Source organism: Cajanus cajan, chromosome 5, assembly GCF_000230855.2.
Source record: "Cajanus cajan strain Asha chromosome 5, NIPB_CcT2T_4, whole genome shotgun sequence".
Lineage (NCBI taxonomy): Eukaryota > Viridiplantae > Streptophyta > Magnoliopsida > Fabales > Fabaceae > Cajanus > Cajanus cajan.
In genome coordinates this window covers 43,916,253-43,932,101 of record NC_138521.1, presented here as the reverse complement: position 1 = coordinate 43,932,101, position 15,849 = coordinate 43,916,253, and the positions used below count along the sequence as shown (strand labels likewise).

General features: G+C 32.0%; 1 protein-coding gene across 1 annotated transcript; it reads left to right on the top strand.

Moving 5' to 3' along the window:
* The first annotated feature begins 6,116 nt into the window (after positions 1–6,116).
* Positions 6,117–11,968, top strand: LOC109791224 (subtilisin-like serine-protease S). Its single transcript, XM_020350492.3, has 11 exons — positions 6,117–6,647; positions 6,749–6,843; positions 6,979–7,076; positions 7,233–7,391; positions 7,924–8,035; positions 8,652–9,180; positions 9,627–9,721; positions 9,815–10,057; positions 10,166–10,280; positions 10,667–10,850; positions 11,222–11,968. The coding sequence occupies exons 1-11, from the start codon at positions 6,555–6,557 to the stop codon at positions 11,782–11,784; spliced, it is 2,286 nt and encodes a 761-aa protein (XP_020206081.1). The 5' UTR covers positions 6,117–6,554; the 3' UTR covers positions 11,785–11,968.
* Positions 11,969–15,849: the final 3,881 nt, after the last annotated feature.

The following is a 15,849-nucleotide window of genomic DNA, read 5'->3' as shown; positions in this document are numbered from 1 at the left end:
ATGAAATGCCAAATGAACCCTAGATGCAACTTGGTGGCCAAGGATGGAATCTATGGGTTTAGATTGGTTATATCTAGGTGCATGATAAGACCATGCAACCTTTGCCCTCCACTTGGGCCTAAGCCTTTCTAACACCAAAAATAGATCCAATGAGCACCAAAAATGCGTCACCCTTCTAATGTAACACCCTAACCCAAAATTAAAACCCTAATCATCTAGAGCACCCCATAATACAAGGGTAAAATGGGAAATACAAGGGAAAATAAATTCTAAGTCCTAAACACCCTAAAATACAAGGGTAAATTTGGAATAAAGCAATAAAATTCTATACTACTCAAATTGGTCATAGTCATGAACCATGTGATGGGTCTCACATGAAGTACCATGGATGGTCCTCCATCAGGCCTAGCCACTTAGACTGCTCACCCATGTTGTAGGAGATCTCCAAGTTGAAATGCGTGATGACGCATAAGTTGTTGATGTGTTGATTTTGTGTTGATTTAGTTGCATATCTGTTGTGATGTTGTGAAGTTGTGATTAAGTTGGGTGTTGTTATGTGTTGAATGTTGAACTGTTGAAAATGTTGTTTTTGTTGTTGAAGTAGTAATTTGTTTATATCTATATGTTGATTATTTTCACTAGCTTACCCTTGCACGTTTCCATGTGATTTGGGCTGTGGTGATTATACTATGTATGGGAGCAGAGTAGGGATAGGCTGGAGAGTAACAGTAGTGTCATAGGTGGTGACTTGAGTTGATTGTTGTGTAGTCTACCTTGGTGTAGCATTTTGTTAGTATTAGATATACTTTGACTTGTTGAGCCTCAAGCTGGATATATGTATATATACTCTTTTATGTATATATGTTCTACTCTTGTGTGATATTGTTCTGCAGTGTGACTGTAACACCCCAAATTTTTTTACTAATAGTACGAATAATTATTATTTATTTTTGTATTTATAAAAATTATTTCCTTATAATTATTTTGATTAATTAAATGTGTTTGATTGAATTTTTAAAGGTTTTTAATAATAATAATAATAATTATTATTATATGGTATTTGGTCATAATTATTTTAATAATTATAGAAGAATATTATTTTGTACGTTTTAAATAATTATTGTTTTGGACAATTATTTTGTACGTATTAAATAAGTATTTTTTATTAGCATATTTAAATAAATATTTATATGTTTTAAGAGAAGGTTGATTTTATATGATATTTTGTTATTGAAATTATATTATTATATTTTGGGTCAGAAATATATTATTATTATAGAGGAAAAATATTTTATAATATACATGTATTTATTTTATTTAATTATTTTGAGGAAAAAGAGAAGTGAGTTAGAAGAGAAGGAAAATGGGTTGGGTTGACCCAGCCCAATGGATTAATTTTAAGGAGTCAGGTAGCGTTAACCCTATCTACCTCATTTGCGTTCTGAAGGGTTAAAAAAAAAAAAAAAGGAGAAACAAAGAGCTCTAAGGAAGAGTACTCAGGAACGACCTTAGATCACACCTTTGTCTTCTGCTCATCCAGGTAAGGGGGGAGTGAGAAACCTCGCTCTGGGTGTGAGATTGTATGCTGGGTAGTGGGATTGGCCCCCAATCCTGTGTTTGTTGCATTTTTTGTATGCTTATGTATGAGGGGTTTTTCCAATTGTATCTATTTTGCCTATTGTTTTCTTATATGTAATTAATCATATGAATTGAGATTTCTATGGGTTCCTATGGGAAACCCTAAGGGAATGCATTGATAATTGTAAGAGGCAAATTTTAAATGTTTTCTGTTTTACCTTCTGAGTTTTCTGTTGTGTTTCTTGATATTTGCTGAGTGTAAATATGTATATAATCTTGAAAATAAACAAGTTTTGATATGAATTAGAGTGCTCTGTGGGTTCCTGTGGGAACCCTATGAGAAACAGACAAAATATGAATATTTTCTGTTTTTCTTTCTGATTGTTCTGATGTATTCCTTGTTGAATGAGATGTATAAATATGTGTTTATTTTTGAAAATAGATCAATTTTGATATGATTTTGAGTGCTCTGTATACACTATGTGAATATGATGAGATGATGTGAAAAATGATGATTATGTGAATATGATGAGATAATGTGAAAAGTGATGACTATGTGAATATGATGAGATGATGTGAAAAGTGATAATGAGACATGATAATGTGATATGGGAATGATAAATGATAATGAGATATGAGAATGCATAGAGTCTTGAATGACATGCATCATTTGCATAAGTGTTTTAAGGGTACGATATGGAATACACCGCCAGAGAAGGCCCCCTAGTGTAAAAGCTTTGGGGATTAGTCCTTGGGGATAGCTCGGTTTGGAAGTCCCAGTCTCGCCCATTGTGTGCATGGGATGTATCTTGCGCGGCTTAGCTATCCCGACGAGACTCTGGTAGTATATCCTTCTAGTGAGAGTGCGCAGAGGGTGTGACCCGACATGTACTCCTAGACTACTCTTCGTGTATTGCTAGCGGCAATATGCCATGTGATGTTTTACTGGCGCCACATGCATGATAATATGTAGTCCGTGTCCATGCATATGCATTCTTAATGTTATATGATAAAGTGATGGTTTATGTCTTGGATGAGTGTGATGTTATTATTAATTTATCTATGTTATACTTATTTTGTTTGTGTTTGGCTATTCGGCGTATATTTCTACACTGTGAGCCAGAGTGAGATGTTTCTCACTCCCTTTTCTCGTGTTGTTCTGTTTTGACTGTTATACAGGTGATCATCAGCGTGAGGCTGAGGATGTTGGTGATGAAGCTTAGGCTTCTATGTTGGGTTTTTCTCTGATAGGACATGTGACATCGGGACATAGATAGAATTAGTTTAAAGATGTTCTTATTAAATTATTTTAGAAAATTCAGTTTTATTTCTTTGTAATTTTACCGGCATGTTATTTGGATTAAGTTTATGAATGTGAACTCTTTACCCTTACGTGGATGGAAATTTGATTTTTAATGATGAATTTTTTTTATTTTTTTATAATTACTGTATATGTATGTTGGGGTAGAGGGTGTCACAGTGACGGTTAGGCGAGTCGTTACACCGCTCGTGATAATAAGCTTCTAGTCATGACAAACGAATATGTTTATCTTTAAGACATTAATTAAAAGTAAAAAATTTCTATTGAGAAGTATTATTTTATGCTTCATAAAATGTAAAGATAAAATAAAAAACAAATACTCTAATATGTAACCCACTCGTGCCATTGACTAGCAAAAGGCAAGCAAATTGAGGGAGGTTGCTTGTTCAAACTTACATAGATTGATCATACATGACGTGATGCTTTGTCAAAAAATCAGTACACACATTAACTTTTTGGAGGACTTGCTTAAAGCTAACAATTTAAATTAAAGAAAAAAAATGATGAATCTTTTTTTTATATGTGAATGAAAAACGTTTATATTTTCCCTTATCAATTTTAACATCATAAAGAAATCTAATTTATAAATAAAATTACAAATACCTTCATATCAAACTTTATAAGACTCAAAAAAAAATATTGACCAACTATGTTTTTGTACCTGTCTGAAGGGCACACTAGTAATCTTCTTGTACTCTGAGGGCCGAACGAGTGCTCCGATCGAACGTTCCGGTGAGAGGGAAGTACCTACAAAAGACACTCCGACGCTCAAGTCAGGACAAAGCACATATATCGATAATAATTAATGAACAGTGACGTTACCTTGTGACATGAGCTATTGATACTAACATTTATGAGCCCTGATTCCCATGGGCCCTACAACATGCTTACCGTATTAGGTAATACGCCCTAATCGGTTTATCGGTATGATTAACCCCTAATTATTGATTAGGAGTAATACTTGAGCATATACCGATCCGGGTGGCCGATTGGGTGTCGGCCACCAAATTCTGCCGCTTGGTAATCGATAGGGTTTTGGCCGAACGCCCTTACCTGTACAGTTTTGAATCGTTCATTTTAATCATAAATTATATCTCTATATTTAACACTTCTGTAGATTTCTATGGAGAAGTATATATACACATTTAATTTTCGGTATAACTTTATTATACAGTAGTTTTAAATTAAAATTTTCTTTACACGTACATTTCTTTAGGGTATTTATACTACATTGATTCCTCGATCAATTTTCTAAACAACTGCTTAGCAAGATTTTTCTTTTATACTTGTCGGCCACAAAAGTTTGGATTATAAACTTTCTTCCCTGCTACAAAAGTTTGGATTAAAAACTTGAGCTTTGTAAAATACAACATATGAATGATGTGACTTAAGATTCCGTAAATTACATGACCATGGCGGAATGTTGGTACACCAAGAAGTAATATCATGATTATGGTAATTTTTTTATATTGTTTTCCCTGATAAAAGTAATTATTATGTTTTGTGGTAATGAAAGAAATTGATCATAATGATAGTAATTGATGATAGATCTGGCAGTGGGTTAATGATATATGATGATTAGTTTAAGATAACTGAGCATACTTCATCCATCAGAATGTTGACTTTTGGCACTGAAATTCCATGAGAATGATGCTATGGGTAACGGTAAGGTTTCTCGGCATCACGGTGACAAGAGCGTGAATGAAAAAGAAAAAGTTAATTAATAATACACTTTTTCCATACTTTTTTTTAAAATATTCAAAGTATCTAACAAAATCTTATTCTATGACGTCACGTGGGTTCAACTTCTATTGGGTTTCGCTTATTAGTCTTAAAAAATTTATCTAATTAATAAATATGTTAAAATATTTAATAAAATAAGAAAGTTTAGATTATATTTTTAATAATTAAGAATTAATTAACTTTGTAATCTCTTAATATACATCCTTTCGGCTTTAGTTCCTGTTGGCCTTTGTTAATTTATATTTGATTAATTAAATGCATTTCTGTTTTCAAGTATATTAGTTCGTAAAAGAATTTCTGTTGGCCTTTGTTAATAGCTTAAGTTTGGCCTCTCAAATTTTAATTAAGAAATTCTAATTCTTTGTAATTTTAGTTTATCAATTATTGTAATTATATAAATTTTTACTTATTTAAATTATATATATTAGTAATTTTAGTATAAATATATATATATATATATATATATATATAAGTGAAAATTATAATGTATATAACTTAAATAAGTTAAAATTTGTATAATTATAATATTTAAATGATTAAAATCATATAATTATGATACTTAAAAGATTAAAATTATTTAATTATAATTTAGAAAATCAAAATCACATACTTGTGATAATTGATAAACAAGTTGTTCAATTAAAATTTTAAAAATTAAAATCGTACAATTATAATATTAAATAAATAAAAAATAAAATTAAACTTTTTTATTTTCGATCTTAATCCCTAAAGTTATCTATATGATAGCAAATTATTTATATAAGTCTCTTATATCTGAAAATATTGATGTAATTTCATATTATTTATATAATATTATTATATCTATTTTTCAATATTTGTTATCTATATAAAAAAAACTACGCAAATAACTAATAGAGAACAAAATCATCCAAAAAAAAAAATAAAATTGGGAATTAAAATCAAAAGGTGTATAATATGATAATAAAAAAATTATTGAAGTCTTGTCATTTTTAAATCATTAGTAGTTAAAATATTTTGAAAAACAAAAACATTTTGATAAAATTGATTAGAATTTAACTTATTAAGTTACCGTTTTGGGTTGGTATTTCGCTGTCATTGGCATGATTTCTCCATATGAAGTTGCTTTTGTTGGCGTATTTGTCTCTTGTGGTTTCAACAGCTTGTGTGATATCTAAAAATCCCAAGAGGAAGAGCATGAGAATGAGTTTGCTATAGTATATCTTGGAATCTCACCCTTGGCATTGGGATTTGAGACATATACCACCACTCAATTATTTATTGATGGAACACTCCGCAAGTGACAAATTTTACATCACTACCTATTAATTAGATTAGATCAGATAAGATACTCTTTGTTTTTCTTTTTCTCTGCTAAAAATAATGAATCAAATCAACACACACATAAGGAAGGTCACATGCCCCCATTGAGTGTGATGAATTACATTGCTTTTAACAGTCTCCGGAATAAAAGGGTCATATTGACATTTGAGTAGACAAAAAAAACATGGATGCTTTGTATTTGCTTGGCATCGTTACAAAAGCATTAGTCCCTTTCTCTCTCTCTCACTCTCTCTCTCTTAGTCATCATCTATAACACCCTTTACTCACTACTAGTGCTACTAGCCTTTGCCTCTTTGCTTATTGCCACCACTACTACCCCATGTTTTCTCATTGCATTCATCTCTTTTTGTTGTCTTATATATAAAATAAAAATCCAACCTTGTTGAACATTAACTCATGTCACACACCAATATGATACCTCAGTCTCTTTTTCTATCAGGGTTTTCTTTTATTATTATTTGTTTTGGTTGATGGTTACCACTCTTATCTTTATTTATAGAACCCGGTTCTTGTTTCCTGCATCCTTGTTGCTATCACTATATATATGCTGATACACTGGTTTTAGTGACCAAAGGTTGAGACTTTGACAATGTCTTCTTCTGGTTATGCCACAAGCAGTGCTTTGTTTTTTCTGTTTCTCGCTGTGCTGGTTGCAAAAGTTAGCTTTTGTTTTTCCACCAAGGTAAAGTCAAACAGTGGTGTCTTTGTGTAGCATTTTTGGCTATGGTGATCACTGGTTTTTGGGTTTCTTGAGTGAACTGTAGAATGTGGATTTGATGGCAGGTTTATGTAGTGTACATGGGAAGCAAAAGTGGGGAACACCCAGATGATATTCTGAAGGAAAATCATCAAATGCTTGCTTCTGTTCACAGTGGAAGGTCAGAGATAAGATCACTTTTTCTTTTCTTGGCAAATTCTGCTGGTCTTTCAGCTATTTGCACTTTTTTAGTCACCCCTTGTTTCAAATAAGTGGTTTTTCTCATTTTTCCCATTGTGATGTTTTGTTTTGACAGCATTGAACAAGCTCAAGCATCTCATGTTTATAGCTATAAACATGCTTTTAGAGGCTTTGCAGCCAAGCTCAGTGATGAACAGGCTTCCCAAATTTCTAGTAAGTGAGAGGAAATTTCCTTATTTTATTATTTTTTTTTCCTTTTCTCAATTTATAAATGTTTGAATTATCCAATTGTTTTGCTAGTAATGTTGCTTGATTTACTTAGGCCTAGAAATTGATGGCTGTGTAACTTGTATGTTTCAATTTAACCAGAAATGCCAGGAGTGGTTTCTGTTTTTCCCAATTCTAAGAGAAAGCTGCACACAACTCATTCATGGGATTTCATGGGACTTTTGGATGACCAAACCATGGAGACTCTTGGTTACTCCATCAGAAACCAAGAAAACATCATCATTGGTTTCATTGATACTGGTGAGCAGTCTTGACCATTTTGCTGAAAGTTTCGGCCTTGATGATAAGTTGAAAACTTCTATGTATCATAATTGCATTTATTCGTCGGTTCACAAGAATCTTCACTTCCACACTTCATTTATTACTTTAGTGGCAGAGTCTCAGTCCCTTTATTCCTCTCCTTTTAGCAGTAACAGCCATAAGGAAAGTATAATTAATAACCTTGGAAATTGGACTTCAAGTGACATTGCTATGGTAGTCAAATTCGTACTAGTGGTGAACTCTCAGTGAATTAAATCATCTTCTGTACAGAGCTAAAATAGAACCAAAATATACTACTTTATTCATCTCCTGTTTGCAGTTGGTATAATTCCCTCAAAAACATACCTTTTGCACACCCTAAATTATTCATTGAAATTAGTTGAAAAAATGGCATAGGACTTTAGGCACTGCATGCTTAAAATACTACACTTGGATGTCAACCTTAATTACTTGGATTTTGATGATAAATGGGAATGATAATGAGTTATGTTCATAATCACTATTCACTCAGGAATTTGGCCAGAATCCCCAAGCTTCAGTGACACCGACATGCCTGCAGTGCCACCTGGCTGGAAGGGCAAATGTCAACAAGGAGAGGCATTCAATGCCTCATCTTGCAACAGGTTTGTGGATGAACCTTATCCTTGTCTAGTTTCATTACCCTGTTGATTAATAGTGTGTTTAGTTTTACCTTTGAAATGCTCAAACCTCAGTTTAATCCAAAACAACAAGACACAAACTTGTCCGATGAAGTGTTTTGAAAGTTGTGACAACTACAAACTATACACACACTAAGTGTATGTTTGGAACCGCAACTTTGAATCACATCCAACACCAATTCCATGTTAAAAAAGGCCGAAATATGAAGCTACTCCTTGTGGCTTTGCCTTTGACATGACTTTCAGACTTGAGTCTATTTTGACACGATGGGATACAGTAGGAATTCAGAAAAATTAGAAGGCTGAAACTCGTATATTTTATTCATACTTGCAACCTTTAAATACATAAAACACACTGATACAAATTCTGCACATAAACGTAAAACTAAACGACAAATGTAAATACTCATAAAAGTGTAACAATACCTATAATTCCTATAATTAAAATTCATAACCGTAAGAATTCTAATAATGCTCCATTAATCTGAAATAAACTCAAATAATAGATGGTGATTCATATTCTCATCAGATACCAAACAGGTCCTAAGTCATCTTGAATGGTTAACAATTTGTGGAACAGGAAAGTGATTGGAGCTAGATACTACATGAGTGGATATGAGGCTGAGGAAGAGTCAGATGCAAAAATCTCCTTCAGATCTGCAAGGGACAGCACTGGCCATGGAAGCCACACAGCCTCTATAGCTGCAGGGAGGTATGTGGCAAACATGAATTACAAGGGTCTGGCTGGTGGAGGAGCAAGAGGAGGTGCACCATTGGCCAGAATTGCTGTGTACAAGACATGTTGGGACTCAGGTTGCTATGATGTGGACTTGTTGGCTGCTTTTGATGATGCCATAAGAGATGGGGTTCACATTTTGTCTCTATCTCTGGGTGCTGAATCACCCCAAGGAGACTATTTCAGTGATGCCATTTCTGTGGGGTCATTTCATGCTGCTAGTCGTGGGGTGCTGGTCGTTGCATCGGCTGGAAATGAAGGGAGTGCTGCTTCTGCCACTAACCTTGCACCATGGATGCTCACTGTTGCTGCCAGCTCAACAGATAGGGATTTCACTTCAGATGTCATTTTGGGAAATGGTGCTAAAATCATGGTAAAACTTATTTAACTGTTTGCAAAATGTGACTTTTTTTGTTTTAGTCTCTACAAATTTTATTAGCTTTTAGTTGTTACATTCAACAAAAACACTACTACATTTTTAACCTGTCACTAGAGATTAAAAGTATATGACTTTTATAATTTTTAAGTTAAAAATGAATTAAATTTAAGGAAAATGCTGACAGGTTAAGTAATCAAAAGTAGAAAACTTTTGAAAGTGCTACCAATGTACTTCCATCATAATCTCCAATGTACTCTCACCATGAATTTTAATTAAAAATTGTATTTATTAATTTCTTAACCGGTATTCTCATGACACTGGTTAGCAAAATCCAAAATTTAAATAGGTAGTTTAAAAAAAAAAATTAAACCTGAATTTATTTTAATACTAGCTTTTTGGCACACTGTGAGGACCCTGATTAGTTTTCCATGATGAAACAGGGTGAAAGTCTCAGTCTCTTTGAAATGAATGCCTCCACAAGGATAATTTCTGCTTCTGTAGCCAATGGAGGATACTTTACTCCTTATCAATCCAGGTGAAGCAAGGTACTTAAAGTGAGAGCTACCTAAAAATCAATGCAAAAGATGACTCTCAAGTTATATTTTGCTCTCTTTTATTCCTTCTGTAGTTACTGTTTGGAGAGTTCTCTGAATAAAACAAAGAGCAAAGGCAAGGTTCTGGTGTGTAGACATGTAGAGAGTTCAACGGAGTCAAAGGTGCAAAAGAGCAAGATAGTGAAAAATGCAGGTGGAGTTGGCATGATACTAATTGATGAGACAGATCAAGATGTTGCCATCCCATTTGTGATCCCTTCAGCTATTGTTGGAAAGAAAACAGGGGAACAGATTCTATCCTATCTCAAGACTACACGGTTTGTTTTGTATTTTGAGAATAAAAAATAATGACATTTCTGCAAAGTAGTCTTGTTTTACTTTCATTCTTCAAAATCTAACTTTGCATCCTGTTATATACTGAACAGTAAGCCAGTGTCAAGGATATTTGGAGCCAAGACAGTTCTAGGAGCACATCCTGCACCACGTGTGGCAGCATTTTCTTCTAAAGGCCCCAATTCTTTAAACCCAGAAATTCTGAAGGTGAAGTTTTCATTAATATGCAATTGAATTTCTATGTTCCAGATTTAGCTTCTTTATAAATTATAATCATATTCATTATTATTCAGAATAAATTACTCTGACACTCTTAAATTTTATGAAATTGCACCAACACTCCCTTCTATTTTGTAACGTTTCCATGAACCTCCTTGCCAGTGTTATGTTTTTCAAATAATTAAGAGAGTTAATGTAATGTTTAAGGAATATTAGTGTAATATTTTTCAAATAATTAAGGGGATTATTATAGGGATAAAAAAAGTAGGGTATTTGTGCAATCTCATGAAACTTCAAGTGGTACTTGTGTTAACTTACTCTATTATTTTTTACTTCATTCTTGGACTTCTGATCATGTTGTTGTTGCTATGCAGCCTGATGTCACAGCTCCAGGACTAAATATCCTTGCAGCATGGTCTCCAGCAGCTGGAAATATGTTCAACATTCTCTCAGGAACTTCTATGGCTTGTCCTCATGTAACCGGAATAGCAACCTTAGTCAAAGCTGTCCATCCTTCATGGTCTCCATCTGCTATCAAATCTGCCATCATGACCACTGGTAATACTGATATTAAAACTCCATAATAGATCAAATTCCATCTTTCAATATCTACAAAACTAGAAACTGAACATTATAAAAAAATACTACTATACTATGTCACCAAAAGGAAATAAAATGATTTGTTGAGAAAAGCTAGCTACATATTCTCCAACAAACTTCAGAATATACTCTTCGTTAAGGATTTGTATTGAATCAAACCCGTTAAACAAGGGGTGGAACTCCTATCATTTAATGAATTTCACCTAATAATAAGGAGTATGTTGAAAAGAACATTTAAGAGTGTGCGGTTAACATTTATTGTGATACATATGCACAGACCCATCATTGCTACTTCCACTCAGGAAACTAATCATAAATTCATTATGCAGCCACAATTCTGGATAAGCACCACAGACCCATCATTGCAGATCCAGAACAAAGATGGGCTAATGCATTTGATTACGGATCAGGGTTTGTGAACCCTGCTAGAGTTCTTGATCCTGGTCTCATCTATGACTCAGAGCCAGCAGATTTTGTTGCATTCCTGTGTTCAGTGGGCTATGATCAGAGGTCACTCCATCAAGTTACAAGAGACAACAGCACATGTGACAGGGCATTCAGTACAGCATCTGACCTCAACTACCCTTCCATTGCAGTGCCAAATCTTAAAGACAACTTTTCAGTTTCTAGGATTGTGACCAATGTTGGCAAACCAAGAAATGTTTATAGAGCTGTAGTGTCTTCTCCACCTGGTGTTAATATCAGTGTTATACCTAACAGGTTAATCTTCACAAGAATTGGGCAGAAAATCAACTTCACTGTGAATTTCAAAGTAACTGATCCCTCAAAGGGGTATGCATTTGGGTTCTTGTCATGGAGAAATAGAAGATCACAAGTCACTAGTCCTTTGGTTGTCCAAGTTGCACCTGGAAAAAAGGGGTTGGTCAGATAGCATTGCCTGTAAATATCTAAATTAGCTAAAGAGCTTTGAGAATCCTAGTCACTAGAACAACCATTCATATTGAAATCCTGATGCAAACTAGATGATCAGTGCCAAAATTGTATTCATTATGTGCGTGGAGGAGCAACAACAGTTACCAAAAGTAATATCTAAAAGAGATGGTATATTTAAATTACTCTGAAATTCATTATTTATAAATTGTTGCAACATACTACTGGCGTATACTTATTTGAACTGAAAATCCTGCAAATAAGTCACATCCACATGTAGATACCTGAGATAAGCCATGTTGCTCATATATTTGTAAAGAAGTTGAAGCTCCAGTAGGTGGTATTCTGGAAATTCCGCAGTAAATAGTTTGTGGGCATTTCTACACTTTGTCTCTACACTCTCTCTCATTCTATAAAACTTCTCTACTTGCAAACTGCAAGATCTGGCTGCTTTATTTTGTGTTGTTTTCTTAGTCAAAATAGTATACCTTTAACTACAAGAAAATAAAAAAAATCAGGCCTATTTACACCACTCCTAATTGTAAGTTCAAGTTATCACTCGTTTTTTTGAAGTCAAATAAATATTAGTTTTTTATTTCTATCTTGAATTTCTTGACCTAATTTTTCTAGTATTTTTCTTCCTAAAAAGTTACACAAAAGAAGCCATGATGATACAAAGTGCATCATTGATGCAACATGTTAGGATCAAATGAATCACATCGACTTCTTATTGACCTATATTGTATTTGGATAAGTAATTTTAGAAATTCAAAGAATTTGAAATTTGAATTTTTTTGGTTTCAATTTTTATTATTCATTAAGTACTTTGTTTGGATAAATCAATTTTAATTTTAATTTTTTAGTTTAGATAAAACAATTTAATTTATATTATAAAAAATTGATTTTAAATGAATAAATATTTAAATTTTAAAATTAAAAATTATATAATAAAAAAGTTTCTTTGTTTAAACTCAAAAAGAAGTGTTTCTAAACAAGTGTTTTGAAAAAAATAATTATTTAAGAAACATATAAGAGTTGTGTATTACATGTAAACTTGACCTAGAGACTTTCTGATGAATCAACCACCTCTCACCAAGCTTATCAAAAAAAAAACCACCTCTCACCAAATTGTTGGATGGAGGTGAGATTCTTGCTCCACCGGTTTCATTCCATGATAAAGTATTGAGTAGGAAAGGTCGAGAGCTGCATCATGAGAAGATGGACCTAATCCTTACTAGTTTTTAAGGCCCCCAAGGTATCCCTATTATAGGGACTCAGTATCTTTGTCACCGTCACCTAGTAAATTCTAAGGTTTGTCGCAGTATTTTGAATTAAAGTAATCGGTAATCACCTTGAGTGTGGTTTTCGATAAGGCTCGCAAGCTCTAAGGCCATACTTGGACCAGTCGTATGTCAATCACTTCCTATGTTTATGCCCTCATGCCCTCAGATATAGAGGAAACTTTTGTGTGCAAGGTTTTGTGCGCAATTGTTTATTTCAAACATATTGATATAAAGCCATCAAAGTAAATACATGCAAAACAAACAAAGTAAAGGGAACCAATATTTGAACTATTATTCTTATTTCTCTATTTTCATCATTTAATTGGGTCTGACCCTCTTTAAGCTTCCTTAGTAGAGTTGTCATCTGTCCAAACCCAAAATATTTCGATATTGCCCATAGATGATTTAGATTTCCTTTCTGAAAATCTCATCAATTAGAGAATGCCTGAACACCAGATTAATCCCTAACTAATAATTTTGAAGAGGGTTTATGGAGTCGCCATCGATGTTTTACTCAAAACATCAAAAAAAAAAGAAGAGAGTTTTAAAATACCAAAACGGCCTTTCACTACAAGAAAAACTGTTATTATTTACAGAATATTACCTACGAAATTTTTTGTGTAGATAATGTTTAGTTATCTATGGAATATTACCTACGGAATTTTCTGTAGATAATTTTTAGTTATCTATGGAATATTACCTACGAAAATTTTTTCATAGATAATGTTTAGTTATCTACGGAATATTACTTACGGAATTAGTTATCTACGGAATGTTACCTACGGGATTTTTTTCGTTGATAATGTTTAGTTATGTACGGAATATTACCTACGAAATTAGTTATTTACGAAATATTACCTACGAAATTTTTTTCGTAGATAATGTTTAGTTATCTACGGAATATTACCTACGAAATTTTTTTTGTAGATAATTTTTTAGTTATCTAAGTGATGTAAAAAATATTTGGTAATAAAAAAATATTATTAAATATTTTCATTTTAAATTTTTTATTTTTATAAATTAATGATGATAAAAAATAACATACTAATATTTGGTTTTAAATTTGATATGAAAATATTATGATGTAATTAGATAAGATTTTAAATTAGTATTTTATTAATGATTGATAATTAGAAAATAAAACAAGAATAAAGACATTTTTTGAATTTTACATCATAGATTTAAGATGAATAAATATATTAAGTTAATTAATATAATTTATTTAAAATAATAAATTTTAATTTATAAAAATAATATTTTAAAAAGATAATGGTTATAATAACACCAATGTAACTTTTACTAAGTATTACACCGCTCAATAACTTTATATTAAATGTGAATTTTATAAATTCAACCTTTAGATTGAAAGTTTTTTACTCTTAGCTCATATATACAAAATTTTATATTAATTCAAGATGATTTGATACTTCATTCTTATAAAAAAAAATTAACGTAATATATACATTTCAAAATATACTAAAATATAAACACTTTGATTGCCTTCAAGTTGTTGTTCAATTTTAACAAAAATTGATATAAACATATAAAGTGGTATGAACTTTCAATCTAACGGTTAGATTTACAAAATTCACATTTAATATAAAGTTATTGAGGAGTGTAATACTTAGTGAAAGTTACACCGGTGTTATTATAACCCTTATCATTTTAAAATATATAAATTATTATTTAAACTTTTAAATTTATAATAAATAATTTAAATTGTATCATAATATTAATTTTAAATAAAAATAAGTAGATTGTTAATTATACAAGTAAGTATATATATAAATAAAGATTAATTAAATATAATATAATTATTATTATTGATAATATAATTATTATATATATTTTTATATTTTTATAGTGGTCTAGACACACCAAAATGAGAGGGGTCCAAAAATAGTATAAGATTGTATAGTTGAGAATGACTTAAATTAATTAATTTGTACTACTTATACTAACAACATGCATTTACTTTTCAGTAGCTTATCTCATCAAAACTCTTCAGTTAAGCGTGCTTGACTTGGAGTAATATAGGGATGGGTGATCTTTTGGGAAGTTTCCTAGAAAATGTGCAGTAAGGACAAAATACGTTGAAAAGTGAAGTAACATGAACTAGCATCCTTGAGAGGCTAAATCTGAGGGTTGTTACATTAATAAATTTATTAAAATTAAACAAATTTTTTTTTGAAGGTTATCTATAGATAAAATTCGTAGATAAAAACTATTGTGGGTTATCTACGGAAAAAATCCGTAGATAATAACTTTTGTGGGTTATCTATGTAAAATTTTTCGTAGGTAACGTTACCTAAGGAAAAATTCTCATAGGTAACGTTACCTACAAAAAATTTTCTGTAGATAATGTTATCTACAACCTTATTACGTACGAATTTTTTTTCCGTAGATAATTAACCCTTACCTATGGATTTTCATGCTTATCTACGATTCTTCCGTAGATAATGCTGATTTTTCTTGTGGTGTTTACAACCAGAATTGGGTTCAGGGGTCGATTACACATAGGGAAGGTGTTAGGCACTCTATTACACCCTGAATCGATACCCTATACAAAACTAGCGCAATTGTAAATAATAATTTAAATATTTGGCTCTCTTTTATTAATAATTATTTACATGTTTACACGATTTGTCCTAAAACGCCTACATGATTGCCTTCGTTTATGATAGAAAGAATAAATGATAAAGAAAGGTACCTCTTAAAATGAGCTTTTTATGAATACTTCCAATGTAGTAAATTTGAGGTGCTTTTTGGCTATCCTTCACACT

Bases quoted from the DNA above. Each gene is read 5' to 3' on its own strand.
- LOC109791224 (XM_020350492.3), top strand. From the start codon at position 6,555: ATGTCTTCTTCTGGTTATGCCACAAGCAGTGCTTTGTTTTTTCTGTTT. The intron at 9,181-9,626 runs GTAAAACTTATT...ATGATGAAACAG, and splicing joins GAAATGGTGCTAAAATCATG to GGTGAAAGTCTCAGTCTCTT. The intron at 10,281-10,666 runs GTGAAGTTTTCA...GTTGCTATGCAG, and splicing joins TAAACCCAGAAATTCTGAAG to CCTGATGTCACAGCTCCAGG.